The sequence below is a fragment of the Mizuhopecten yessoensis genome, unplaced genomic scaffold (assembly GCF_002113885.1).
Source record: "Mizuhopecten yessoensis strain PY_sf001 unplaced genomic scaffold, ASM211388v2 scaffold9561, whole genome shotgun sequence".
Classification (NCBI taxonomy): Eukaryota; Metazoa; Mollusca; class Bivalvia; order Pectinida; family Pectinidae; genus Mizuhopecten; species Mizuhopecten yessoensis.
Genome location: NW_018408109.1, coordinates 802,830 through 823,924, shown reverse-complemented (window position 1 = coordinate 823,924; position 21,095 = coordinate 802,830). Strand labels below are relative to the sequence as shown.

Sequence of the window (21,095 nt, the reverse complement as noted above, 5' to 3'; positions counted from 1 at the left end):
TTTAAATTGCGTTTATTTCGGCAAGTAAGCATTGTTCACAAAGCCCATGTGGTCTGTTCATCTAATTTAGTCAAGATGTACTCAGAACAGTTGTTGTTTAGTCGCTAGGGTCATTTACAAAATAATTAGGATTATTATATAAACTTATTGTAATTATAGCTGGTTTCTTTCAGTGAAGGAGGGACAGGGGATAGTCTGTTACACAAGTATGCCAGTTATTAGAGTGTTTATAATGCTGCATTTCTGCATCACTGTCTGACAAAATTAAGGATGAAAGAATACACTGAATTAAGTATGGCTCCTGATAAGCCCTCTATCAGCAACATTGGGGAACTTTATTAATTATGTAAGCTAAGACATTTAACGGTGAAAGTGAGGCCTGGGGACAATATAATTTGCAAAGTATTTGAGGCCATCACATACTGTAAACACAGTAATTAGCACCCTGGGTGCTTAAAAATGACTTGGGTGTGTGTGTGTGTACTTAATAGGGTAATAAAATGTGACTTAAGATTGAAAAAGTTGTTATCACCAAAGGACATTATAAACATTCAAGTGTGGCTGAAGCTTTGCAAATAAAGTTGTTCATCAACTTTAGGGTTCAAAGGAAGTCAAGCTGTGATCATTTCCTCCTGAACAAGGGGGAGGAGTGCTAATTATGTTGAATACAGTAGCATTATTTATTTTCCTTACTTAGTGTTAAATCATAATCTTTCGTACGGCTTTGAGCCAAACATTATTTGTATCACAGAACCGTTACTTGGATGTTATACAGACGAAGATTTTAGGGGATTTGAAATGTTGTCACTTTAATTTTGGCAGTGTGTTGCATTCTGCAATGGTATGAAAAAAAAATGAAATTAAAAATGTGGGGGGGAAGCAGTATAAGAGGGAGGTGTTCCACAACCAACAAGTTGCTAAAACAATGTAAATAGGCAAATAACAATGGTTACAAATGTACACCTATTTGAACCCTTGATTCCTGCTTTTCCTGAGGGAAATGCATGCATATTTAGAACCCACTACATATATATCGCCCATAGAAATGGGACTCATCAACATTTGGAAAATAAATTTATATTCAGGAATCGCCTGGAGAAAAGTTAAACTCTCACAAAAATCACTGATAATGCAATCAAGAAAAGTAAACCGTTTGAACAGCAAAGTGGAGAATGCTGATAATGGATATGGGCCTGGCTGAGCTATTGGTATAGCAAAAATCGATGAAACACTATCACAATTCAGTTGACAATGAAAAGTTTCAGTAACACTTATCCACATAGATACAAATTTTTCCGCAGAAATTTAGGAAAATTCTCTGTAGGGATTTGTTTCCATTTCCAACACAACCTAAACAGGAGGAAGAAATAAAAAAATAGCTATAGGGTTGCCAAGGGGGACGGATGAGTCGGACAAGGGGAGGAAATTAATCTGAATCGATTCGGTCGAGCAGGGAAACAGATAGCAGGAAGCAATCATAATTTGGTTGAAGAGTTTAGCAGTAGCAGTAGGTATTAGTGCCAGATACAATAACATCACAGTACTGGACGCTACATTGTAGAGTAAGGATACATATATATCTATGTTTAGAGATGGCTAATCCCCCTGTTCCTTTTGAGGCATCGCAGGTAATCCCAAGTTTGGTGTTGACTAATTGGAGTGTATGATATATTTTCTGAACAATATGTCTTCAGCACTTTTTTTTGCAATGGGGATAAAGATGAAACTGTTTAAGACATATTGTCAAGAATTTAATAATATTTCCTTTCAATAAACAATCTGAAACATCTCCTTGAAGAGATGAAAGTGCTAAAGACATGTTATGGAGAGTTTGATTATTTCTTCATCCATAACGATAAATTTAGTTTTCTAATGTATAGTTTATTTATAGTTATTTGATTAATGATAATTATTAATTAGGTCTCGTGAACAGAATCCATGCTTGATCATGAGAACTGTTTCATGAAGATGGGCCCTGATCAGGCTCAGTCACTGATTTACAGTACTGTACAAGTTTACACTTACATGGCTGGACTTCCCCTGAAGCTGATGAAACATTTGATATCCAAACCTCCAGCCACGCTTGAATGTCCTGTTATACTGTAACAATGTTTGAAATTGTACAACTTATTCTATTATAACTCACATTTTATTGTCTCGTCGCCACTAAGTAGCTGAAGCGAGACTAAGGTGTTGGTTTTCTGACAATGGCGGCATCAACATTAAGTTTTTATCCCCCGGCCAAGTTTGATGACCACTCTCAGCGGACTTTATTTGGCGGAGTTATGGCCCCTTGAAGAACGAAAAACGTCATTATCTACCGTTTCTGTTCATTTACTCTCGCAAATATAATCCGATTTTCTTCAAACTTAGTAACATGTACAGGGTTCAATGCATTAAGGGCTCGGCCAAGTTTGCCAAGCAGTCAGACTCCATTTGGCAGAGATATGGCCCAGTCTTTGGTTTCGTGTGATAATTGCTGTTGATATTGGTCAGATGTTTCAACCAAATTCCCATCCGACTCATGCTAGGTTTGCCAACCGATGTGATTTGTGCATATATACGGATAATCAATGAGGTATAGGGCTTTTTTTTTCTCTTCAATTTTCAAGCTATACATTATGTCTCAACAGCACGATGCTCACATGTTTAAACCTAACCTCAATAATGTTAACCTACAAGATGTCCTGCAAGCGGGGGATATAAATTCCACAAATTTGCTTGTTGCGTTTAAGTTAGTTTCACTGAAAGTATAAGTGCTAGACCAACCAAACTTGGACCATAGATGCATCTTAGGTAGTACATCTCAACCCAAGCATCAAATGCTGGATGTGGCCTACCTTTCATGGTCCTTTGACTTTGTCAGCATCTCCATCAACATTAAGTTATTAGTTCACTTGAGACAAAGTCTCAAATGACCTATTGCGATCGCCTTTTGTCCGTCATCGTCCGTCTGTAAACAATTAACATTTTCGACTTCTTCTCCGAAACCCCTGAACCAATTTCAATGAAATTTTGCAGAAAACCTTCCATGGCCAAAGGTCAACCATAATTGTGAATAATATGGTCCCCATGCCCCCAGGTGCCTAAGGGTTGAATTGACTAAAATTTCAAAAATCTTCTTCTCAAGATCCAGGTATGGTAGAATCAAATACTCTTCATAGATTGAAGGGTCTTAATGTGCTTTACCAAAATTGTGAATTTCTTGACCCTGGGGTCTCACGTTTCACCCTGGGGAGGGGGGTAGGCAATATTTATTATGGTTTATAATGACAAATGATACTTGGAATATTACATGTTGATAACTTGATTGGAATTATAACCCTGAGTTGACAGTTTGATACTTTGAAAATTTTGAGCCAGCCCTACACCCAAGGGCTATAGGGTGGGGCCCAAAGGAGTCAGTGTGCTAAAATTTCTTCATTTTCTTTGTTTAGAATCAGAGGTACTAGATTCAAATACTTTTCAGTCTTAAATCTGTATGCTAGATATTGAATAAGGTGGTTTTATTGTTTTTTGTCACTTTGAATAATATTTCTGTTCATGTTTTTAAAACAAAAATCAACTCTCTGTATAAATATATCAGAACTCAGGTGACCGTTATATATATATATATATAAAAATTAAGGCCCATGGGCCTCTTGTTGTGTTAAAGTTAGTTTCTCTGAAACTATAAGCGCTAGACCAACCAAACTTGGACCAATCAGTCACCAGACATGTCATTTCAAATGTCGTCTACATTGAATTTATTTCACTGATATGTGCATTGATGGTCAAAGTGGGTACAGACAAGACTTATCAATCCGAATGGCTTGTTATCTTAATAAGTGCTCCCATTTAAGCTTATTTGTAAATGCCCTGGGTGCTTATTATGGCAAATATTGTAGGTCACTCGACAGAAACTGAGATAATTTTATATATAATTTTCTGCTGGTCTTGTATTATATTGGTAACTATAATGCTTCATATCAAAAATTGTGTAGAGTTGTTTATGTGATGTCATAATTTAACCATTCTGATCATGATAAGTCCATGTACATTTTTGTTTGTTCATAAAGATGGATCATATATGGAGCCAAATACCACCAGGCCACAAGTTGGTCGCTGGAATCATTGCTGCTAACATTGCCGTATTTATGTTGTGGAAGGTACCGAGTTTCGCATCAACTATGGAAAGATATTTTTTGTTACTAAATCGTAAGTTTTGCTTTTCGGCAGAGTTATGGCCCTTTTTCATTGCCAAATAAGGACTTGTTACTTATTTGTCCAATACTCCTACCTCAAAGCCAAGGTTCTAGTTTTAGTAACATTGACCACGAAAGTGTAATTCTGAAACACAAAATAGGTTGCACCATAAACACAGTAAATGAATGGCAAGGTACATTTTTAAACTGGACTTGCCTAGTCTTTGAGTTGGTAAGGTTCAAATGTGACTTTAGGGGTGAATAGGTTAAATGATAAATATTGGACTTAATCATTACATGATGACTACAGATAATGTTTTTATTTAAGCAAAATGCCAGGTACTGGCCGTAGGTCGGTGGTTTTTCTCCGGGAACGCCGGCTTTCCTCCACCACCAAAACCTGGCACATCCTTAAATGACCATATATAGCTGTTAATAGGACGTAAAACACAAACAAACCAAACTTTAGTGAAAACAATAATACACTAGGTAAATTTTTATGGAAATGAGATATCATTGCCAATAAAGTAAATTTTGACGTGTTGGCAAAAGTTAAAGTTTTGGTTTAGATGAACTTGTATGGCTTGCCTATGGGTTTAGTTTATGAGCTCACCCTTACTAAAGGCTAGGGTATATAGCATGTAGGACGGCACAGTGGCCGTCATCATCTTCTGCTTCAGCAAACTCCCCCAAATGACTTCTTTTTGTAAGTGTTTGTGTGTGATCGATCATTGCTGCAAGACAATCATTTCAAAAATAAATTATGTTGTTGTCCCTTTTTGAACCTGGTAATAAATTCAAGGGCGTTGTCCCCCTTGGTATTGAGAGATTGAGCCCAAAATGGGAAATGTTTTCAATAATGCTTTTTAACGAGAACATTTTTGGCCAGGATTGTTTAGATATCCAGGTGACCGATACATGTCCTCTGGGCCACTTTTTGTATAAATCTTATAAATGACTGTTTTGTTTATTCCACAGAGAACCCTCGCATTTCGATGCTCCTGTCTTCCTTCAGTCATATGCACTTGGTGCATATCTCCATTAACATGTATGTGTTCTGGTCATTCAAGGACATTGCCTCAAAACTGGGACGTGAACAGTTTATGGCTGTGTACCTTAGTGCAGGTGAGTTCTCTCCACTTTAGTTCATATAATTATAGAGATGCATTTACATACATTTATTGCCATTGTACGGAAACACATTTGTTTTTATTCCGCGAGATAAATCATGTTTCACGGGGGAAAAGGTCATTTGTTTTGAGTCAGGATGGGCTGACAATAGACCCTTTGTCATCACATGATCTTACAGGTATTCAATGATGGGTGAGCTAAAATTTCACGGTGACATTCTGAATAACAACAGTTTTTAATAATAATAATATTTTTTGTAGGGGTGGTTTCCTGTCTTTTTAGTCAGATAAACAAAGTTGCCAGAGTCATCCCTATTGGAAGTCTTGGTGCTGTAAGTATCTATACCTCTCCCCCCCTCATTGGTGCTGTTAGTACATAATCATCCTTAAACCCCCGGTGCTGTATAAGTATATACTATATATACAACCCCCCACCCCCCATTGATGCTGTAAGTCAATAAACATATCCCCCTCTCTTGGTGCTCAATTATATTGATGTACTAACATGTGATTGTGTAAATGTGCTGAGTTTTAATTCTTAACAGTTACTATTGAAAAGTCTTGATATAATACCCCCTTTTTTTATTTACCACCTCGCTTACTGACAACATAACAAAATATCCTTTTATATCCTTTTTTCAGAGTTCCTTTACAAGTTTCCTTCAACTTATCACCAAACCCCTTTATAATGCAAAAAAACATTTCTGGATTAATGACGGCAGCGTTTCACTGTCAAGGATGGAATTTGTCACCTCCAAACTATATACAGTGCTTTGTGAAAGGCATCACTGCTGTGATATCTATCCTGTTTACAACAGCCTACAGAAAAATATCATTTATTTTGTGTTTTAGTCTGGAGCTATAATGGCCATTTTTGGAATGTTAGCCCATATGGTACCTGAAGCCAGGCTACACGTTCCCTTCGTTAGCATGGTGTTGCCACACAGCTTCTCCATGGATACGGTAAGAATACCTTAGTATACACTGAAAACATACTCTGTGGACACGATAGGAATGACATAGTAACTTTAAAACTAATTAAAGCATAGTCTGTAAAAAAGAAAAAGTAAGAATTTATTTGTAAAGGTTGAAAACATGATCTGTGGATACGATTGGAATGACATAGTAACACTAAAACTAATTAAAGCATAGTCTGTAAAAAAACAGAAAATGTAAGAATTTATTTGTAAAGGTTAAAAACATGATCTGTGGATACGATAGGAATGACATAGTAACACTAAAACTAAATAAAGCATAGTCTGTAAAAAAAAAAGTAAGAATTTATTTGTAAAGGTTGAAAACATGATCTGTGGATACGATAAGTATGCCAAAATAACACTGAAAATGTACTCGACAGATATATAGTCAGAATTCCATTGCCAACACTGAAAACATGTTCCGTGGATATGGTAAGAGTACCAAAACAACACTGAAAACCTATTCTGCGGATGTTGGTAGGGTATGAATTCTGAAAACTTAAACTGTGGTTACAGTAAGAATACCAAAATAAAACTGAAAACACATACACTGTGAATGTGGTAAGAATTTTATTATAAATGGTAGAAAAGCAATCGTCATGGATACAGTAAGACTACCATAGTAGCACAGAAAACATTCCATACACACAGCTACTCAGAATGTAATGGTAACAAATATCTCCTGTTTGTGTGAGGAATATTAAATACATTTATGTGAAAATCAGTTTTTGATTACCGTAAAAACCCATGTAATTTGTGCACTTTTTTTCAGAAATTTAATACCCAAAGTGGGGGGTGCACAAACTACATAGGTATAAGCAATTTCAAGTTTTTTTCATGAAAAGATCGACGATTCTGGCAGACTGCCATCTTGGACACGAAATGATCTCCCTTGGTACATGGAACTCAAAGACAAACGACGATAAACACATTTATTTATGTCAAACATCAATAAGTGAAGTAGTTATTTGAAGATTCAGTTTTGCATATATACGAGTGAATCAAATTAATAGAAATTATGTACATAAATCATTACTCCATTTGCAGTCATAGTATGACATTGCATGTACACAGGCACAAACATTTTGATACTTTCTTGGCAGGGCGTCAAGTTTATCCTTTGCATGGACACATTGGGCCTGATCCTTGGCTGGAGAAGGCTTGATCACGCAGCCCATCTGGGAGGCTTACTGTTTGGATAGTGAGTACAATTATTATTTTGATGTCATATTATTTCTCTCTAATTTAATTTAAGGATCCCCGTACCAATGCCAAAAACTGTAAATATGCATCTGAAACTTTGATCCGACATGTCTTTACCTTTGATAAATCATTTCTGAAAAGAAAACCTCTCCTCGGGTTACTTTTATGAAATGAAATAATAAACATGAAAGAAACAAAAAGTTACCTACAATAGTGTTCTGAATGTAAAAATTATCTGAGGCCGGACCAATTTGATGCCTGGACCTCAGATAATTTTCTGTCACTTCAACCAACTGAGCCATCTTGTCAAGGGAAGTACCCTCACCCAATTACGCTACAGCCTACAGTGATAGCCATGATGAAATTAAGGGGAGGTTACTGTATGTGTGAATAACTACAGTGGAACTCTCTAGTGTTGCGCCAGCAGTAAGACAGGGACCCCTAAACAAGACTTCATTCAATCTTTTCAGTCAAACAAACATACATTGAAACTTCGATTTTTGTGGGACCATTGAGAAAAAATTGAAGCATCAGGACTTCGACTCGCAAATATATTACATAGACCGAAAGTGATTCTGAAAATATGTAATGCAGTCTAGTAAATTTTATTTAGAATCTATATTTAATTGATTTACAGCAATAATACTAGCATGTTTATGAAGTACACTGTAGTTTTACATGGCAATCTTATAAAGTTCAACATTTCTTTGAGTATCAATTAAATTTCAGAAGCTTGTGCCTGTGTTTAACTACAGGTCATTTTGTACACTTCAGTTTATAAGAATTTTAAATGTTTTCATAATGAACAGACCTTAATTATAATTTGAAACCGCAGAAAAATCATTTAAGGAAAAACCTCCAGACTTTGCCAGAAGTTCGACACCGATGGAAAATTCAAATCTTTGAAGTTTGATTGATGGAAGTTTGACTGTACAATATCAGCAGGGTGATGGATGGGAAAAGAGGCATAGAGCTATTATAGGGTTAAATTAACACGACTGTCAGGTAGCGCACTGGATAACATACTAAATTTTAGTCAAGATGGGAGGTTTTGATTCCCCAGTCAGACATGAAAGGTTTGGTTTTCTCTGGGTACAGATAATGGGTGAATGCAACTCCTCATTCTCATCATTCTGTCGATTTGCTTAGGTTTCCCAAGGGTTGGTATTTCTCACACATGTATGTGATAAAAAAACAGAGCTAAATAAAAAAAAATGAAAATATGCATCCTAGATATTCCAATGTGATGTACAGTACAACATTGATATAATGGCACTAGTTCCTTTTACCACCTTGTTTCCTTCCAATATATTTCAAGGCCCCTGTTGCTCTTTTTCTTAAGATTTCCTTTATCTGTTTCTCGCAATTTATCACCTGAGCCCCCTCATAATGCTGATATTTCTCTTGACAAATGGCGGCAGTGTATTAAGGTTTCGCTGTACAATGTTCCCCCCTAATAACAATGTGCTAACAAAATGAAATTGTATTATTTTCAGTTTGTATGCAAGGTATGGCCGAGAATTGATCTGGAATCGGAGATACCTGGTAATCAATAAGTGGAGAAAATTTAGGGAGTAGATCTTCTCCATCAAAACTGTGGTCAGCAAATGACAGAAGTGTGGAGGATGAATTCTGCATAAAACTTCTGATGTTCTGTACGAGCGGCCGAAATTGAAAGGAAAGCTCTAAAGTGGTGAGCGTCAACAAAGAACTGAGGTTAATTTGACAGTGAAGTCGATGGCAGACTTCCAAGGAGGAGGAGGGTTTTCTGTGTTAAATGTCTGGTGGTTTGCTTAAAAGTTTGTGGAGCAACAAAAATACCTCTATCAAATCAGTACAACCCTTTCTTTACACCATAAACATACCAAATTGAAGTAAGATTAGGAATAGTGTTGGTGCCTGCCCTACACAGGTCATCAGTCTATGTAAACGTTCCACAAGTTTATGTCAGGTCTCCATGCACATCCAAAGACTGCATTGATGGTGAAAACTAAATATAAGAATTAAAGAATTCTAATCTTGATTTACTGGGGAAAATTATACAATGACATAATTAAGTGCTTTTATTTTGTTTTGAATATCATAATCCACTTTGATTTCTTGATAGCATTGAAGCAAATATTCTATGACTGTAACCAAGGAATAAGTTAGCATGTGTTATTTATGATTTTGAGCTGTTATTGCTAACCAATTCACTCCTGAAATTTCATAATGAATTATTCCAACGTTTGAATTGGAAGAGTTCAAATGTGTCTTCAGGGGTGAATGAGTTCAAGTTTGTTTACAGGGTAATTTCTCTAAAGTTCTTAAAGGGGGATAGGGATATTGATAATTGGGAATTTTATCAATCATAATTATAAAATGTGTGTTTATTTGTTTTTGTTCTTAAGGATCACCAACCCACTGACATTAACTGAAGTTATGCATTGGAAATTGATTTTTCAGGCACAAATATAGTTTTGATCAATCATTTCAGAAAACAAAACCGTACCTTTTGGGAATTTTATGACAAATTGATAAAGATGAAATAAAGGAAATATAATCAACAACAGTGTTTTGAGTGTAAAATTTCTGCGGGTCTCGACCGGGATTCGAACCCTGGACTTCAGATATTGTACTGTTTATATAACCAACAACAGTGTTCTGAGTGTAAAAAACCCCACCATAAGGCTAGACCTGGATTTGAACACTGAACTTCGGACTGCTTAACCGATTGAGCTACCTGTCGACAAAAGTGTGTGTCCAGGGCTCAATTGTTCTACAGTTATATCTGAAAGGAAGGTCAAAAGAGGTTATACTCCAACAGTGTTAGAGGTTTGCTTTTGACAGGCGGCGTCAAAGTCGACAAAATCATATCCGTTAGAAAAAAAGCTGACCAGCGGCCTCTTATGTTATAGGAGTAGGGGAGGTTGCTGCATATAGAAAGAACCACAGTGCTGCGGGACAGGGATGGTTAAAAGAATCAGTTTTTCACAAAATCCTTTTTGAAATTTTATTGAGGAATGATTTAAAAATGACATAAAATTAAAGCAGGGAAATAAACCTATGTACATTTGTTTGTGTTATTTCAACTTTTGTCCCGTCACCCGTCAAGTTTTCGCCCTTTACTGGTATAATACGTTTTCGCGCAGTGTTCTGTTCTCCTTTCTCATGTCAGTACTATATATGGTATGTTATGCGATATTTTCACTGTCGTGAAAGTTAACTGATACGAAAATTTCCCGGTATGCAGTATTTCCTTTTTGATGAATTATCTCAATTAAAGTTCAGAAGACACAAACTATTGATAAAACATTTGTTTTATCTTAAGTGGTTATGATTCAGTAAGCCTGAAATAACTGACTCCTTTTAGCGTTTTTTTTATTGGTGTGGTGCCATCAAAAATATTTAAATGGAGGTAGTCAGTTGTTTCAGACTCTCATTCATTATATCATAACAAAGGGCAAACCATTGTGCTTCTTGTAACACAGGGGACCATGGCAGCTGAGTGGTTAAGGTGGGTGACCCTCTACAATCACTAGCCCTCCACGCTTTCGAGGCTTATGTCGGACAGTCGGTAGTACAGGGGACCATGGCGGCTGAGTGGTTAAGGTGGGTTACCCTCTACAATCACTAGCCCTCCACACTTTCAAGGCTTATGTCGGACAGTCGGCAGTACAGGGGACCATGGCAGCTGAGTGGTTAAGGTGGGTTACCCTCTACAATCACTAACCCTCCACACTTTCGAGGCTTATGTCGGACAGTCGGCAGAAAAGGGGAACAAGGCGGCTGAGTGGTTAAGGTGGGTGACCCTCTACAATCACTAGCCCTCCACACTTTCGAGGCTTATGTGGGACAGTCGGCAGTACAGGGGACCATGGCGGCCGAGTGGTTAAGGTGGGTGACCCTCTACAATCACTAGCTCCCCACACTTTCGAGGCTTATGTGGGACAGTTGGCAGTACAGTGGACCATGGCGGCTGAGTGGTTAAGGTGGGTGACCCTCTACAATCACTAGCTCTCCACACTTTCGAGGCTTATGTGGGACAGTTGGCAGTACAGGGGACCATGGCGGCTGAGTGGTTAAGGTGGGTGACCCTCTACAATCACTAGCCCTCCACACTTTCGAGGTTTATGTGTGACAGTCGGCAGTACTGGCAACTGCTCAGTGGGTTTTTCTCTGTTCTCTAGTTTTCCTTCACCACTTAAGCCTGACATGTCCTTACATAGCTGTTAATAGGGCCTAAAACACAAACAAACCCAACCAAATTTTTGTAATGATTAGCATGCAACTGAACCCAATACTAGCCCATTTCTCTCACAGTGCAGTCACTGCTATTCAAGTTTTCCCCCTATCAAAGACAACCCTAATTCAGTTGTCACACTTTCTACCTACTACCAGTTCAGTTGTCATATTATTCAGCAACCACCAATCAAATTTTCGTCTGTACAGTCACCATTTATCCATTTGTTGAACTATTCAACCACCACAAAATTCTGTTGTCACACTGTCACATTATCCGCATTATCTAGATATGGTTTTGTCGAGGACAGATATCATTTTCCTTTTAACATTTGTTCCAGTTATCCAGACATTTCAAAGTCACTTAAATCAAAGATTAACCAGATTACACTGTATTTTCCCCCTGATAGTGAAAGGAAATCTTGTGTTTCTAAATATCTTCTTTATCAAAACATCTTAAATCTGTATATTTTCGTTAAGGTGCATTAACATTAATGCTACTACTTTCTAAAGATGCTTGCAGTTTTCACAAATTGCATTTAATTTACCTAGAATTCTGAACCAAACAGTATAAATGATTTAATTTTATTTAAATATGATTTTCCTGAAAAAAACAAAGTAAGAAATATTTATTTGTCTACTATATTTGTATTTTTAACTCACCTAGCTCGATGAGACGTCCGTCATCCATCGGTCAACTTTTTCTTTTGAACAACTTCTTCTGAATAACTGGAGGAGTTTGGGTTATGATATTTGGCCAGCAGGTACCTGGGATGGAGTGCTATTAATTTTCCTCATTAAAATGACATTGACCTAGTTTAAAGGTCACATGGGTCAAATATGTTAAAAATTTCAAACAACAATAGCCTAAGAATAATTTGGACTAGAGTCATGATACTTGGGTATGTTATGAAGACCAGCAGTGAAAATCTTTTTCTGAATTACAGTAATGAGGCCAAAGGTTAAATTTAAGTGCTAGTCGAGGGTCAAAGGTCAACATGGGTTAAAAGCTTTAACAATCTTCTTCTAAAGTTCCATAAGACCAAGGGTCATGATATTTGGCCAGTAGGTACCTTGGATGGAGTCCTATACAGTGTCCTCATTAAAATGACCTTGATCTAGTTTCAAGGTCACAGGGGTCAAATATGTTAAAAACTTAAAACAACAATATCCTAAGAACCATTTGGACTTCAGTCATAATACTTGGGTATGTTATGTAGACCAGATGTGTGAAACGTTTTCTAAATTACAGTTATGAGGTCAAAGGTCAACTTTAAGTGCTAGCCGGAGTCAAAGGTCACCGTGGGTTAAAGCTTAAAAATTTCAAATAATATCTGAAGAACCTTTTAAGAGATGTTAAAATGTCTTGTGATCTAGTTACCAAATTTGGTCTAAAGTTACCTAAATGTCAGTTTCATGTAACAAAAGAAACAGATGAGCGGTACAGGCCCTCTGGGCCTCTTGTTTAATGTTGAAATGCCGTTTTCTACCGATCCGACTTACCATGCAGAGGAAGTCAGTGTAAGGCTTCCAATTGTGAGGCTTTAGAAAGGCTTTAGGAGGCACGGTAGTCTAGTTGTAGGACGCGTACGCCAGTCTCGTAACCGAAGGGTTGCGGGTTCGAGTCACGGCACGGCACTGTTGTATCTTTCAGCACGATACTTTGTTTGTTCAGGTGTACTCAGCTGTAAATGAGTACGTGGTTGGGCAGTGCTAGAATTGTTGAATGCTAGCTGTGAGCGCCGAAATGGCAACAACGGCTGTATGCTTCCTAGGGAGTTCAGAACGGTATTGGCTGGTTGCAAAGGCCCTAAAACCACGAATAATAATTTGTGAACCGCTTTGAGACGACCTACATAAGAACCTCAAATTATTAATATTAAGCAAACTAACCAGAAAAATACCAACAAACCAGGAAAATAACAACCAACCAGGAAAATATCAACCCAACTGGGAAAAAACTACAGGAAAATGGTAACCTATCAGGAAAATAACAACCTACAGGGAAATGACAAACCTACCAGTAAAACTACCAGGAAAATATCAACCCAACTTGGAAAAAACTACAGGAAAATGGTAACCTATCGGGAAAATAACAACCTACAGGACGATGACAACCTACAAGGAAAATAACAACCTACCAGAAAAATTGCAATTTACCAGAAAAACAATAAACTACCTAATAAAAACTAACTATCAGGAAATAGCAATTTACCAGGAAAACAGCAAGCTACCAAGAAATAGAAACCGACCAGGATGATGATAAACTACGAGGAAAATATCTACTTACTAGGAAAATAACAAACTGCTCGGAAAATAACAACCTGCAAGGAATTACCAATACACCAGGAACATAGCAATTTACCAGGAAGATTTGAAAACCTACCAAAAAAATACCAAGCCACCTGAAAATAAAAACCTTTCGCCAAAATAATAAACAATCTGCCGTTCAAACCACTGAAATCCTAACAGGAAAATAAAATAACTGACAACCTACCAGGAAATCAAAATACAAAATACTAGGGAAGCAACCGACAACGTACCTGACGTATAACGCATCATGGAGCTGTCATCCTTGTACCAGGAACACATTTAGTTTGTTTGTGGTTTACGTCCTAATAACAGCTATGGTCATTTAAAAACGTGTCGGGGTTCCCGGGAAAATCCAACCGACCTACGGCCAATACCTGGCAACTGCCCCAAGTAGGTCTCGAAACCCGCGGCGCAGTGGTGGAGGGCTAGTGGTAGCAGAATGTCCGACGCCTTACTACTTGGCCACCGCGGCCCCCGTACCATGAAAACAGCAAATAACTTAACCTGATAAATAAAACACAACATACCAGATGAACAACACAAGATCTACCAGGCAAATCACCGTCAACCTACTAGAAAAACAAACACTTACCAGGAAAATAACCAAAAGCCTCCTACAACGGAAACGAAAGGTAACAGTCAAGGAAATGGTTTTCAAGCAGTTCAATATACGAATGTAATAACGCGATTTATCATATCCTTTTGTTTTAATTGATTTAAAGAAACTTTACTGGCATGATAACATGATACGTTTATCACTTTTACTCTCACGTAAGTGAGGGTATGCTTTTACAAATCGAAAAGTGTATGGTGGAAGCGCAGACAACCCCTTTTTGAAATGTTTATTAAGTATTGCAGACATTTTCTAACATGACAACACGTACTCCGAAATGCTAACTTATTTTTCCAATTTTTGATTTTTGATAAGTTAATGTTGGTACTAAAGATTTGATAGTTCTACTGAAATCTAGTTGCACTGAATTTAGTTCTTAGTACTAAGTCGTTTTATACTTTTCTTGATGAAAACTTGCGTTAGTAATATAAAGAAAGAAACTTTTTCACTCCATTGCTTGTTTGCTAAGTATGTTGAATGTGGGAGAGATTTAGTCGATATCTATTCAGTTATTTGACTGTGAAAAATAAGAACATTTTTTACCATGTCACATTTATCTTTGGCTTTCAAATAAATTAACTCATTCACTCCTGAAGACACATTTCAACTCTTCCAATTCAAAGGTTGGAATAGTTCATTATGAAATTTCAGGGGTGAATGAGTTGATTCTATACATCCATTCAATTTCTTCAGAAGGAACATCCTAATAATGTAACAATGACGTGTACTGATTCAAGACAGAGAAAACAAAAACAACTACAGAATACACGGTTAAATACTGAAAGGAACCCTGCACTACTGTCAACATGTAAATATGCACCGGAAACTTTTTGTCAGCACCACCATAGCTTTGATAAATGGGGAAACAAACTGCTAAACTTTTACGGGAAAAAGTGTTCCGAGTGTTCCAATTCAAAGACCTCCGACCAGGTGTCCAATCCGACCAGGTGTCCAACCTCCGACCAGGTGTCCAACCTTGTTCCACAGGTCATTGTACTGTCGCTCTAATCTACTGAACTACTTGATCAACAGTAGCACCCTGACGAAATGAAGGCGAGGTTACCGTATGTACAAAGAACTACAAGGGATTTTTTCCCCATGTTTTGCCTGTAGTGGGACAGTAACCCACACAAGTTAAGAACTATTCTAAAACGTTCTTATTTGTCCTTTGCTCGCATACTGAAGTCTGGTTTGGTTTAATTTTGTTTAACGTCCTATAAACAGCTAAGGTCATTTAAGGACGTGTTTCCATGTGTGTAGTTCATACGTGCTTGCGTGTGTGTATGCAGGAGACAGGGTATGTTGGTGTGCTTGCCTCCTTGTGATAGCGCGGATCTGATGCCGACTTTATAGTGCTTTCTCACTGAAATGTCATGCCGAAGGCCCCCACCACAGCATTCCACCCGGTCACATTATACTGACAACGGTTGAACCAGTTGTTGCCGTTCCCCTTAATTCTGAACGTTAAGCAGGGAATAACAACTACCATTTTAAGGACTCAGGTATGTCCCGGCCTGGGGACAGAACCCAATGCCTTCCTCACCTAAGCGAACGCTCAACAGCACGGCGCCAGGGAATAAAAAAGCAGACACAAGTAGAAAGAAAGACAAAGATCCCAAATATTGCAATAATGCAGCAGATTAATTTTGGTCGCTTTTATGTCTCCAAATAGAGGACATGAAGGCAAATCCCCAATTCTGCAGGGGGTTCAAACATTAGTCGCCTCCTACGATATATGCAGGAGGTAACAACACGTGTATTCTTTTCCTGATCCCCAACCTGTAGGGGTGTGTCTGTTAACAAATTGACCGTTCGTTTATTTACAAGCATTTATCGAAATAATATCATCGAAAACACATCTGGAGTAAATTCAATACCATAACACAACAAAAAAGGAACCGATAATTAGCTACTACCAAAAAAAATTGAACGACTTAAGAAAACATAGGTAAAGCCACGTGCTTCTAAAATCTTTTACGTTTCTTTCACCACATGTGGCTCCTAACGGTATATTTCCTGTTAGGTCCAGAAAAAGTCCGCCACCGATATCAAAATCACCATGTACATATATAAACATTATGTCTCAACGGCAGAATAGAAGACCCCTTAATTATGAATTAAAAAATATATTGCAGTTTTACGCACCTGCCCTCTGTTTCAACAGTGTTTAAGACTATTTGGATTTCCACATTTTTGGCATAAGGTATTTATTACCATGTTTTAAGGTGTAATCACAGCTATTGTCTGTGGATTGTCTGTGGGAGTATGTTGATCTCTCATATCACAGCTATTGTCTGTGGGAGTCTGTTGATCTCTTATATCACAGCTATTGTCTGTGGGAGTCTGTTGATCTCTCATTTCACAGCTATTGTCTGTGGGAGTATGTTGATCTCTCATATCACAGCTATTGTCTGTGGGAGTCTGTGGGAGTATGTTGATCTCTCATATCACAGCTATTGTCTGTGGATTGTCTGTTGTAGTATGTTGATCTCTTATATCACAGCTATTGTCTGTGGATTGTCTGTGGGAGTATGTTGATCTCTTATATCACAGCTATTGTCTGTGGGAGTAGGTTGTCTATTTTGTTACTTATTGTTATGTGAAGTTTCTTCGCCTTTTAGATCCCCACTGCAGGTTCGGAGTAAAGAACAGACCCGTTGTATCCCACTGCATGCTGTAAGTGGCGACAAATGTCGAGCTCCCTACAGAATCGTCGGTATTCCTCATTGTAAGGGGTTACTGAAGAAACCAAAACTGATATGCTGCGTAATTTCAACACTAACGGTATTTGCTCTTTTTCTGAGGCTTCCGTCATCATATGACCATACAGTCTGTATATATTGAGAGGACGTTAAACTCATACACATGTAGATAACGTATGGTGTGATGGTTCATATAAAATCGCTATAGGAATGTTACCTTTATTATATTCATATGTTTACAGAGTTGGTGGCCAAATTAATTTCCTTGACCTGACAGGAAAAAGAATAGCGAGTGCCACATCCGGTGCAGGAAAAGTAAGCATTTATGTTTTTCCAGGAGGAAGATGTGTTGAAGGATCCAATATCCCATTTCCAAATTCAAGAACAGTTATTTTATACATTAATAAACTTGTGGAAATGTCATTTTGTTAGACCACCTCTCCTCCATCTCGGGATTTAATATGACGAAGCAATGCTTTCCCTTTTGAATTATTTAGTTTGACTTTAAATATCAAACCATTGTATTGTCTCACGTCTTGAAATAACAAAACGAATACAAAGAATGACGCATGTCTGTTAAATGTACAAAGTATCAAAGCTATGTAGATGAGTATACCTTCTCGAGATAACACCGTTCACAGCCACCCATCGCCTGCCGCGGGCTCCCAAAACCTCTCTCTAAAGCCATTAACCAATGGAATATTTACATAATATTGATACATCAAAACAATAAAACACTAACTAACCGTACATTCCTTCCGGTAAGACAACACGACAACGTGACGGAATCGTAGAGATAATTTGTAAATATTTCGTGTGGTGGCCTGGATATCGAATTGTCCCAAAGGTTGGGCGAGGACACGGATGTCTCCTTGGGCAAACGGGCGCGTCTTACTGTTGAATAAGGCGGCCATCGTAATCATATGAGGGGAATCCTAATAACCTAGTCAAATGTGTATTTCGCAGTGAAGATATATCAACAATGGGGATGTAAATAATTTCTCTTTGTGAATTAATGTCATAGGCTGTTCGTAAATGTCGTAAAGGAGCTAAAACTGAGTAATTCTAAAACGTGACGAAGAAAAAGTTGATTAGGAACAATTGGAATCTTAACGTTGATGAAGCAGATTTCATGGGTAAATTGTAGGTTTTGTGTTTTAACTTAGCTGTGCTCATCTGAATGAGTAAGGGAAATTTTCGCATTTCGTCAAATTATCTCAAGTCTGACTTGATAATCATCACAAATAAGGAGTTGTGTCCAGGTGAGTATTACTACAGAGATAATGAAGAATAAAGAGGATATCTGGATGGATTCGATGTTCGGGAATACTATAAAGTCGAGGATGTCTACCTCACATCCGGACTTCGTAAGTATATATATATATACATTAGATTGTTATCAGGTGGGTTTTTTTCATAATTTATTCCAGAAATGTTTTAAAAATTCTTTTCGGATTATCTTGAGCATAGGAAATAATAAACGAAGTTGACATAACATGTGTTTGTCAAATCTAAAACATATCATATTTTGCATGTGAGCATTGCCGAAAGCAAACAGAATTTGAATAAACTTGTAATGAAAATCGGAATGTTTGGCTTCGGGATATAACAAAGAAACACTGTAAACAACAAACGTCCGGGGTTGTAAATAAGTAATTGTCGTGAAAGTGATGGTTGGTCTCATGTCCCTTTGTTACGAGTAAAGTATTTTTTAATAATTTCGTAAAATTGAATTTCGTAATGCTGTAGCTGAAGAATACATTAATGTTCAATTAATCAATCCGTTAATTGTGCCGTCGAAAACGCGAAAGACACTAGCTGCAAAAACGTTTAATGCTGAATTTGTGAAAGTTGTTAAATCGCGAAAACATAAATGTTGATATTGTCCATTGCCTGCGAACAGGGATATGCCTGAATGCGTGAAAATGGAGTATTATTTTGTTTAATATTCCGGATAAGTTAGTTGTGGCGAATATATTTTTGGTAGAATATTCTTCATTAGAGTGTCTAATTCCCATCTGTTTATTAGCATGTTTTTCATATGTTCATTTATTTTGTAACTTTCCTGATATTTAGGTGCACCGTTGCAAACTATCAAATGATTGGCTATTCAAATCGTCCGTCCGTCCGTCCGTCCGTCTGTCCTTCGTTATACAATTCTTGTTATCCATCATTGCTGGACGGATCTATCTAAAATGTTTTCCTTCATCTGCAGTGGTGCATGTTTTATTTTATTATTATTCTCTTTTATTCCTTCAATATTGAAGATGCATATATACATACAATTGTAAATAATATTGTACAAAAGAGAATAAGATTTTAGGAACACCTGAATGATATGCAAGAAAATGTACACAGCATCAGCTAAATATGTACACAGGTGTTAACTACATGGCAGAACAACAACCGAGTGTTGTAAAAACTACAAAAACCATTGGGGAAAAGTTTGTACAGGGAAATAGCATATTATCGATATATACATGTAGATAGAAAAAATGTGTCGTTTCGAAATACATGTTAAGAGTTATAGGATAGTATAAGCATTTTGTAGATGAAAGGGATAATAACATGAATTCTTCCAAATCTTGTTTACTTATATCAAATACTATTTCTCCACCACATTATGTATGAACTAATTGATAGTCAAATTGACCGTGGAGGTAGACGCGAAACATAATATTGCATACATTAGCAATACTACACAAAAACCATCCTCGATATCCGGGGGCATCCTCGATATCCAGGGGTTACGCTCTCTTTTGCTCTCTACACCCCTGGAATATGTCATAGCAAAATTGAAGGCTCAGTGTGCGCCACCTTGTTGATTAGACATGAAGACTAGTTCGATCCTTTGATGTACATCTAAAGAATATCGCGGTCACTTAGCGGTAAACATTTACAGGCTTTGAAGTCGTGCGTCTCTCCTTTGTAATCTTCAAAGGACAGGTATCAGCCTTGCGATTGGTCAGTTTTTTTTTTACCTGAGACCAATCCAACAGCTATCTTCGCACCTTCAATTTTTCTATGACATATTCCAGGGGTGTAGAGAGCAAAAGTGAGCGTAACCCTGGATATCGAGGATGCACAAAAACTTGTCTCTTAGATGTTCCGTATAAGAACAATTTAGTAGTATATAACTAGTAACATCTGTGTATAAAACGCCACATTTTTGACAATCAGTTGTCTCATCACTTCGGATGGTTACTATTAACGTTATTAAATGTTGTACATTACATTTGGGATATTTCATTACAACCAATCAATCAATCAACTTTATTGCATTTTAGATTCAATTTACAAGGATCGAGCTGCACACATCAAACAAACATTGATACTATATAATGGACAGCAAAAACTACATACTTACGCATTCTGCAAGCCTGCCTTCCTCAGTTCAAATGACTTTTTAATAAAGAGGCCAAAAGCTGTGGATCATTAGATGACAATAATAATATTAAATTTTGTAGATCAGGCAATGATGGGTTAATTTGAATTTTTTGGAGAAACGTAGTCCTGATATATACATTTATTTTGCATTTAAATATAAAATGTACTTCATCTTCAACAGTATTGCAGAATTTACATAGTCGGGATTGTCGAGGAATCTTTTTAGATCTACCAGCCTCAATTTCTAAATTGTGGTTGCTTAGTCTCAGCTTTGCCATCAATTTTCTATATTCAAAGTTGGGTAACGATAGGTAGTGTTCCTCTGCATACTTTTTATTTTATTTTACTGTATAGAAATAACTTAC

General features: G+C 37.2%; 2 protein-coding genes across 2 annotated transcripts in view; both read left to right on the top strand.

Annotated features, from left to right (window-relative positions):
* Positions 1-10,542, top strand: part of LOC110458380 (presenilins-associated rhomboid-like protein, mitochondrial) — a 19,339-nt gene extending 8,797 nt beyond the window's left edge. Inside the window, exons 4-9 of the mRNA XM_021510047.1 lie at positions 4,059-4,197; positions 5,163-5,309; positions 5,576-5,646; positions 6,167-6,277; positions 7,395-7,492; positions 8,991-10,542. Of these exons, the coding sequence (XP_021365722.1) occupies positions 4,059-4,197; positions 5,163-5,309; positions 5,576-5,646; positions 6,167-6,277; positions 7,395-7,492; positions 8,991-9,072 (648 nt within the window). The 3' untranslated portion in view covers positions 9,073-10,542. The remainder of the gene's footprint in view (positions 1-4,058; positions 4,198-5,162; positions 5,310-5,575; positions 5,647-6,166; positions 6,278-7,394; positions 7,493-8,990) is intronic.
* Positions 10,543-18,013: 7,471 nt separating this feature from the next.
* The window catches only part of LOC110458370, a 49,451-nt gene continuing 46,369 nt past the window's right edge, over positions 18,014-21,095 (top strand). The window contains exon 1 of the mRNA XM_021510038.1: positions 18,014-18,710. Within this exon, the coding sequence (XP_021365713.1) occupies positions 18,627-18,710 (84 nt within the window). The 5' untranslated portion in view covers positions 18,014-18,626. The remainder of the gene's footprint in view (positions 18,711-21,095) is intronic.